Source organism: Onychomys torridus, unplaced genomic scaffold (assembly GCF_903995425.1).
Source record: "Onychomys torridus unplaced genomic scaffold, mOncTor1.1, whole genome shotgun sequence".
Classification (NCBI taxonomy): Eukaryota; Metazoa; Chordata; class Mammalia; order Rodentia; family Cricetidae; genus Onychomys; species Onychomys torridus.
In genome coordinates, this window is record NW_023412126.1 from 31,329 (window position 1) to 40,672 (window position 9,344).

General features: G+C 39.0%; 1 gene segment (V, D, J or C); it reads right to left on the reverse strand.

The window, feature by feature from the left end:
* Positions 1 to 8,618: 8,618 nt before the first annotated feature.
* LOC118575520 lies at positions 8,619 to 9,118 on the reverse strand. The segment is given in 2 exon segments: positions 8,619 to 8,941; positions 9,064 to 9,118. Coding segments are annotated over 2 exon segments (378 nt in total).
* Positions 9,119 to 9,344: the final 226 nt, after the last annotated feature.

Below are 9,344 nucleotides of genomic sequence, written 5' to 3' on the forward strand. Positions count from 1 at the left end.
GACTCTGCCTGCCATGTGATCAGATTAAGGGCGTGTGCTACCACCACCTGACTTTTGTTTATGGCTGGCTATAACATCTGATGTCCAGGAAAACTTTATTTATTAACATACAAATAAATTATCACCACAGCAGAAAACTTCAGAAGTGAAAGAAAAATAAGCACTCTCTGGAAACTAACGCAAGGTAATTTAAACTGAAAATGTGTTTACATTAAATTCACCAAATTTACACAACTATAGAAGAAAAAAGTTTAAACTTTATCAATACATAAAAACACCATGGGCTGGAGAAATGGCTCAGAGGTTAAGAGCACCAGTTGCTCTTCCGGAGGCCATGAGTTCAATTCCCAGCAACCATATGGTAGCCTACAACCATCTATAATGAGATATGGTGCCCTCTTCTGACCTGCAGGTATACATGCAGGCAGAACACTATATAATAAATACATAAATAAATAAATAAATAAATAAATAAATAAATAAATAAATAAACCTTTAAAAAATCAAAAAACAAATTGGAACAATGAAAGAAAAATATTAAAAGCAACAGGAAAATTCTAGCATGGATATGTTCCTACCCATCATTAACTGTGCATGTACTTGGAGTGAAAATAAATAAACATGGAGTCAAAATAGTAACAACAGCAGTGTGAAGATTAAAAAGAACTATTTGTTCATTAGAAAAGGAAGACTTTGTGAGTAAAATATAGTCTAAACTTAGGGAGTCAATGAACATACTTTACTCAAAGGGAAAACAAAGGGGAATAGAATATACAATATTTATATTAATAAAATGGAATTTCAGTCATAGGCACAAAACGTGACTAATGAAGTAATTATATATTAAAGAGGAAAGTTTAACAAAGGAATATGTCTCAGTTTCCTGTCTGGTTTATGGGATAATTTTGAGTGATGAAGGCAAACAAGGGCTTTTTGGTCAGGATGGGATTTCACTCAGCCTTAGTCCAGTCATTCATGGTTGCTTAGAATGCGTGTGTTCACCATTCTTTTGAGGCAATTTCATTGTTACTGCAGCTGAAGAAAACTGAGTTGCTTGACCCTTGAGGTGTAGCCAAGACAGGCACTCATGCTCCAAATCCCTCAGCTGCAAGCAATAATCTGGAAATCCTCAGTGTCCCTCCCTCTCTCACACAGATAAGTAATATATTTGGCACCTGGGCCTCCCCAAACAAGGATGTTTTTGTTAGGGTCTGAATCACTGTGGAGGAAGATATGAACTTTGCATGCAGTAATAAACTCCTAAATCCTCAGGTTCCACTCGGCTGATCTTGAGTGTGAAATCTGTGCCTGACCCACTGCCACTGAACCTGTCTGGGACTCCAGAAAATCGGTTGGAAACCTTGTATATCAAGAGTTGTGGAGACTGGCCTGCCTTGTGCAGGTACCAGTACAAATATGTGTTTCCACTACTTAGTATGAGGGTCTGGCTAGACTTGCAGGAGAGGGAGGCTTCATCTCCAAGGCTGACAGGCAGGGAGGTTGGAGTTTGGGTCATCACAACATCTCCTCTGGAAGCTGAAATAAAGACAGAGAAGTACCAACTTAAGAACACACTTCATGAAAATCTTCATATATTCTTTTATTTATATTTATTTCAGATGAGATGTTCATTTTTACAAACAGTTCTTTTTACAGTAAATTCCCTTATTCACCAACCAAATGGATTAAAAGTCCGAAGGGGCTTCAAGGCAAGAATTATGCCATCCCATTCCATTGTGCCATAATCTTCATTATAGAACAGGAAATCTCCCTCTTAAGAGATGTATACCTCACAGTCCTCATCCTGGATGATAAATCCCCTCTGTCCTTTCATACATGGACAGAATATACGTGACAAGCAGGAGCCCAGGTTTCATTCTCCCTACCCATTCTCCTTTCTCACTTCCCTCTGTTCTCACCAGGAATCCTGAGCAACAGCAGCACCAACAGCAGAACAGGCAACTTCATTTTGAGGAGGCAGTCTGTGGTGACTGATCAGTCATCACAGGATGCCAACTGAGCTTTTATCTCAGACTATCAAGAGTGGGTCCTCCCTAGGGAGCAATATGCAAAGGTCCAGGTTAGTGTTACAGTATAGATAGAGGAATGAGTCATGCAGTCTTCTCATGATTGCAAAAGTCATGTAACATCTTCTATGTCGGGGTGACAACAATAAAAGTGTGCTTAATAAGAAAAGATGATGCTAAAAACTGTCAATCTGTACTACAGTAGACATTCAATAAGTGCTGTATTACAGAAACACTAGGAGGAGTGGAAATGTAGCCATGTATGCAATCATTCCCTATGAGTTGAATAATCATGCTTTTGCTCCACTCTCATGAGTTTTACAGAGAAATCCCTCTTTTTTTGAATGGTGAATGTAGAAGTTAGGAGCTGCCTTTCCTGAGGTACATTGAATTTGTCTCTGTAGGAGCACAAAATTAAATAAACATACTAGGAAGGTATATCTTAATTTTTTATCATACAAATGTTAAAGTGATGGACACAAAATTTAATAAACATATTGGGAAGGTATATTGTCAGTTTTATCATAAAAATGTTAAAGTGATGGATATTAAAAATAATTTTTCTTGGGTGGTGGTGGACATGCCTTTACTCCCAGAACTTAGGAGACAGAGGCAGATGGATGTGGGAAGCCTGGTCTACAAGTTCCTGGACAGGCATGACTATTACACAGAGAAACCCTGTCTCAATAATAATAATAATAATAATAATCATAGAAAAGATAGTTTGAGGAAATTGGAATGCAGGGAAGGGTCCCTGTTGTTTATGACTATTGATATTTCACAAGTGAATTTCAACTCATTTGTTTTATATAAATTAAATATATAATTTTTTATCCAGCAATTATACCTCAGTAAAATTATATTTCCTCATTTATGTATTTGTAATGCATTTGTATGCATGTGTGAAGGTATGTTCATTCCATGGCACACAGATGGAAGTCAGGAGACACTTGTAGGAGCCAGTTCTCACCTACCATGTTGATCCAGGGAAAACTGAAGTTGTTTTAATCACCTTAATGAATTTAAGGAGTCATAATGAGGTACTAAAATGACATAAAATTTAATAACAGCATATAACAAAATAAAATAGAAAATCTTAGGTTATTTTCCATAGATTAATAATCTGCTTTGTTTTATAGAGGGATAGTTCAATGGCCAGATAGATAGACATTATCTATTTTTCATCTATCTGTCTATCTAACTAGTCACCATGTGTGCATTGGAAGTACGATAACCTCAGGGTTGCTAGAAATCACTGTGTTGTCTCAAGTCTTACTGACTTTTTGCTATTATACACATCATTGCTGTATTGACAGCTAGCACATTTCCCTAGATTTGAAAATAGCTAAGTAATTAAGAAAGTAATATTCACTGAGATGGAAACATTGGAAAGAGTAAAGCTCATGCTATGATCTTCTTGGTATTTTGGCTAGTGACCACAGGAAGTACACACAGTAAACAGACCAATATGGCTCCACTTAGAGATGAGCAAATGTCATTACTACAAACTCTGACATCATAGAGAAATGTTGTTACTTTATTAAAAATATCTTTTCTAAATCATCCTGAGTGAGGAAACCCAGATCAATAAAGACAAATTTGGTATATATTCACTGACCAGTGAATATTAGGTATAAAATAAAGGATAACCATGCTACAATCCACAGACCCAGAGATATTGGTAACAAGGAAAGTGCATGGGGAGACATCCAGATCTAGATGGAAAGGGGATATAGAAGAGATTTCATGAGTGTGCTGAGGGGAGGTGGGGATAGGAACATGAGCAATAAGGTTGAGGAGATGGGGGGAGAGGGTAACAGTGCTGAGCCCAACATTAGGCAGAGTTTGGGAATCCTGCAGAGGAGAAGATAGGAGTGTAGGAACCAAAGGGATGAAGAGCACCATGGGAAGGCTTACACAATCAACTACCCTGGGCTCATAGGGGATCACAGAGACTAAACCAAAAACCATGGAGCCTGAATAAGACTGACCTAGGCATTCTGAATATATGTTATAGTTGTGTAGCTGAGTCTTCATATAGGACCTTTAACAGAGGGAACAGGAGCTATCTCTGTTTTACTGGCTGTGGAGATCCTAGTTCTCATACTGGGTCACCTTACTCAGCCTTAATACATGGGGATGAAATACACAAAGAAACCCTATCTCAAACAAACAAACAAACAAACAATAACAACAAAAAACAAATATGGGGATGTTCTTATTCTTACTGCAACTTGATGAGCCAAGTTTTATTGATACTCATAGGAGACCTGACCTGCCTGGATGGAGACAGAAGAGCAGAGGGTTGGGGGTGGGAGGCAGGAATGAGGGAGAGGGATTGGAAGCAAAGGATTGGTGAGAAGATGGGACTGGGATGTAAAATAAATAGATGAAAAATAAATGAATAATGAATAAAATGTATTTTCTAACAAAGTTGTTTGACTGATATATAAAGTGAGACAGGGATATAGAGGAAATGGATAAATTAAATTTTATTTTAGTATATCTTCCTCATGTTTCTGCTCCTCTGGTTCCCCTTCTGATTCTCCACCTTCACCACCTTGTTTCCGTGGGATGCATTCAAATAGTTGAATGTATTTGACAAGACAAACACCATCATTACAGTATAAATTGTATCCAGATAGTTCATCCTTCTGACAATTAAGATGGATTGTATAATTATCTCTATATTGTTTTTAAATAATTTCTATGTGAGTCAATAGATACTTTTGATAAATCTCTAAGGAAGCAAAGCATAGTGTCAAATTATCTGTCATATGCTGTCTATAAAGCTCAGGCAAATATAATACCTAGTTTTTAAAAAGTTGGGCACTTTATACCTCAGATTACAAAAAAAAGACTGAAATGTCTGCTGTTACCTCTTGTATCTAAACTAATAGCACAATGTACAAAATGTAGTAAGAAATCAACAATGGAAGAAATAAAATAAATTATTTGCTAATAGATCTGCACACAAATTCATAAAGAAGGAATGTCAACATAAATATTTAGGAGTAATCACAATAAAAAAATCTCTACATACACCAAGGACAACAGAGTTGCCCCTGTACATTAAAAGTCATACATGTGAATAGTGGATATGTCTGTGTTCATAATAAGAACCATTCTAAAACTATATTTTCCTAAGTAAGACTATTTTCCCTGCATGTTTGTAAGAACATTATGTATGTCTGGTTCCCTCAGAGGCCAGAAGAGGGTACTGGATCCCCTGGAACTGGAGTCAGATAGCTGTGGGTCACTATGTGGGTGCTGATAATTAAATCCAGGTCCTCTTCAAGAGCAACAGGTGCTCTTAAATTCTAGTTGTTCTCATCAGCTCCATGAACCACTTTTAAATGTATATTTTCTCCAATTGGCACATAAACTCAATGTAATGTAACTAATATGGCTGTATGGGTTAAGACTACATAAGGAGATGAAGGGGATATAAATTGGAAAGGAAGAAGTCAAGCTTTTGCTATTTGCAGATGACATGATAGTATATATGAGTGACTCCAAATATTTGACCAAGGAACTCATACAGCTTATAAACACCTTCAGCAACATAGGATACAAGATTAACTTAAAAAAAATCAGTAGCCCTCCTATGTACAATTGACAAACAAGCTGAGAAGGAAATCAAAGAAACATCTCCCTTTACAATAACCACAAATGATATAAAATACCTTGGCAAAACTCTAACTAAGCAAGTAAAGGACCTGTATGACAAGAACTTTAAGTCCCTGAAAAAAGAAATTAAAGATGATGCCAGAAAATGGAAAACTCTCCCATGATCATGGACAGGTAGTATTAACATAGTAAAAATTAAAAATGGCAATCTTACCAAAAGCAATCTACAGATTCAATGCAATCCTCATCAAGATACCAAAACAATTCTTCACAGACCTGGAAAGAACAATACTCAGCTTCATATGGAAAAACAAAAAACCCAGGATAGCCAAAAGAATACTGTACAAAAAGGCACCTCTGGAGGCATCATGATCCCTAACTTCAAGCTCTACTGTAGCGCTACAGTAATAAAAACAGTTTGGTACTGGCATAAAAACCAACATGTGGACCAATGGAATCTAATTGAAGACCCTGACATTAATCCACACACCTATGAACATATAATTTTTGACAAAGAAGCCAAAAATGTACAATGGAAAAAAGAAAGCATCTTCAACAAATGGTGCTGGCAAACTGCATGTCAAAATGTAGAAGACTGAAAATAGATCCATATCTGCCACCGTGACCTCAACATAAATCCAGTTACTCTGAACCTGATAGAAGAGAAAGTAGGAAGTAGTCTTGAACACATTAGCACTAGAGATAACTTCCTAAATATAACACCAGTAGCACAGACACTGAGAGAAACAATCAATCAATGGGACCTCTTGAAACTGAGAAACTTTTGTAGAGCAAAGGAAATGGTCAACAAGACAAAGTGACAGCCTACAGAATGGGAAAAGATCTTCACCAACCCCACATCAGACAGAGGGCTGATATCCAGAATAATATAAAGAACTCAAGAAATTAGACATCAAAATGCCCAACAGTCCAATTAAGAAATGGGCTATAGAACTAAACAGAGAATTCTCAACAGAGTAAGCTCAAATGGTTGAAAAACATTTAAGGAATTGCTCAACATCCCTAGTGATCAGGAAAATGCAAATCAAAATGACTCTGAGATACCACCTTATACTGTCAGAATAGCTAAAATCAAAAACACTGAAGACAGCTTATGCTAGAGAGAATGTGGAGCAAAGGGAACTCTCCTCCACTGTTAGTGGGAATGCAAGCTTGTACAGCCACTTTGGAAACAATGTAGCACTTTGTTAGAAAACTGGAAATCCATCTCCCCCAAGACCCAGCGATACCACTCTTGGGCATATACCCAAGGATTGCTCAATCACACCACAAGGGCACATGCTCAGCTATGTTCATAGCAGCATTGTTTGTAATAGCCAAAAACAGGAAACAACATAGATGCCCTTCAACTGAAGAGTGGATAAATAAAATGTGGTACATATACACAATGGAGTACTACTCAGCAGAGAGAAACAATGACATCATGAGGATTGCAGCCAAATGGTTGGATCTAGAAATAAATCATCATGAGTGAGGTAACCCAGACTCCGAAAGACAAACATGGTATGTACTCACTCACAAGTGGATACTAGATGTAAAACAAAGGATGATCAAACTGCTACTCACAACTCCAGGGAGGCTACCTAGAAAACAGGACCCTAAGAAAGACACAGGGATCCCCCAATGACAGAGAAATGGATGAGATCTACATGAGCAAACTGGACATGAGGGGTAGGTTAATGAAGGGCAAGGTTTGGGGGAAAGCACGCTTAGGGGAGCAGGGGATCCCAGCTGGATCAAGAACAGAGAGGGAGAACAAGGAATGAGAGATCATGATAAATGAATACCCCATGGGAATAGAAAAAAGCAAAGTGCTAGAAAGGCCCTCAGAAATCCACAAAGATACCTCCACAATAAACTACTGGCAATGGTCGAGAGAAAGCCCAAATTGACCTACTCTGGTGATCGGATGGCCAATTTTTTTTTATTAAAATCACTTATGGGAGCATGTTTAAGACAACCCTTACAACCCACACAATGTCATATAGACAAATGTATATTCCACTTTATTGGTGAAATTATTAAGGCCACTCCATGTAGTTAAAAGGGAGGTTTATTTTGTAGGGTAACTTACAAATGAAGGGATAGGTTGCAGGGTCTGGGAAAGGTACGGTGCAGTCCAGTGGTGTTCTCTGGAGAACTCTGCTCAGTCTGCCTCCAGTGTCCAGGGTCCTGGAACCAAGAGAAGCCTCTCCTCTCGATCCTGGGTCTTCAGCTTCCTCCCTCAGCCCCACTTTGTGGGCGTGACCATTACCAAAGCCTCAATGGGGGTTGGAACTTCCAGGCCAAGGCTGGGATGACTACCCACTACACCACTTCATGCAGTGGGATTAACATCATAGGAGTGTGGTTCAGTGTTACTTGATTTTTGTAAGCAGACGAGAGGACATAGGAGCCATTGAAATTCTATGTAGAGTGCTGCAGACAGCTGAGAGCATCAACACCCACTGCTGGAATTCAAGACATGGTAGAGGATCATGGTTAGACAGCCTTTCTCTTTCCCTGACACGAGCTCTAGCTTTTGTGAGAAAATCAAAAATCCTTTCTGCTGTGAGCTTCCCTCTGTAAGATTTCTCTGCTCTTTAAATGCTGGCTCTTAGAAACTAATTTTCTGTATTTAAATGTGTTCTGAAATGTTCACAGTAGTTTCTACTGTTCTATATTGGGGATATAGCTAAGGATGCTATGCAGAATCCTCATGGAGAATGGCTGTGTCCTCTATTAAGGCAGAAAAGGCATTGGTACTCTGTAGTGCTGGAGATGAAGGGGAAGAATGATAGTTAGGGTACAGAGAGGACTGTTTAACTTCTTTTGTCAAAACAATGACTCTCCATGAACTTTGCTAAAAATCTGTGACATCTGTGAAACAGTTTCAGTGAGTGACTCATGAGGAGGAGCAGCTGGGGCAGTCCAGCCTCTCACTTCTGCTTCCCTGGAGGTTTATGGTATGACTTGTATCACTGTGAGAGGAAACTGAGTATCCTGTAGACAGTAATAAGTTTCAGTGTCTTCAGACTCCAGGCTGCTGATGCTGAGAGAATAATCTGTCCCAGACCCACTGCCACTGAACCTGGATGGGACTCCATCTACCAAGTTGGATGCACCATAAATCAGGCGCTTAGGAGGTTTTCCTGGTTTCTGCTGTAACCAGATTAAATTACTGCTAATGCCCTGACTGGCCCGACAAGTGATGGTGATTCTGTCTCTCAGAGAGGCAGACAGGGAGGGTGGAGACTGGGTCATCTGGATGTCACATCTGGCAACTAGGAATGGAGACATAATAAATAACCACATAGTTAAGCATGGTAAGAAAGGACCTCCCCCAAATGCCAGTCAACACTAATTACAGTGTAACAGTGAAATTCCCATTATATTCCTTTCTCACCTGGTAACCAGAGCAGCAGGAGCCCAAGGAGCTGAGCAGGGGCCCTCATGTCCATGCTGAGTCCTAACTGCAGTGACAACTGTACAGAGTGTGACTGGTATATGAAGAAGTCCTCAAGGCTGTGCAGTGAGTCCATGCAAATCACTGGGAACCAGTTAAGATGGGAACAGCTGCAAGGCCTGCTCATCTCAGCAGCTTAGCACAAGAACAGCGTCCCTAGATGCCCAAAGTTAAACTGCATACATACATGTCTACAAAGAACACACTTCTTTTTCAATTTT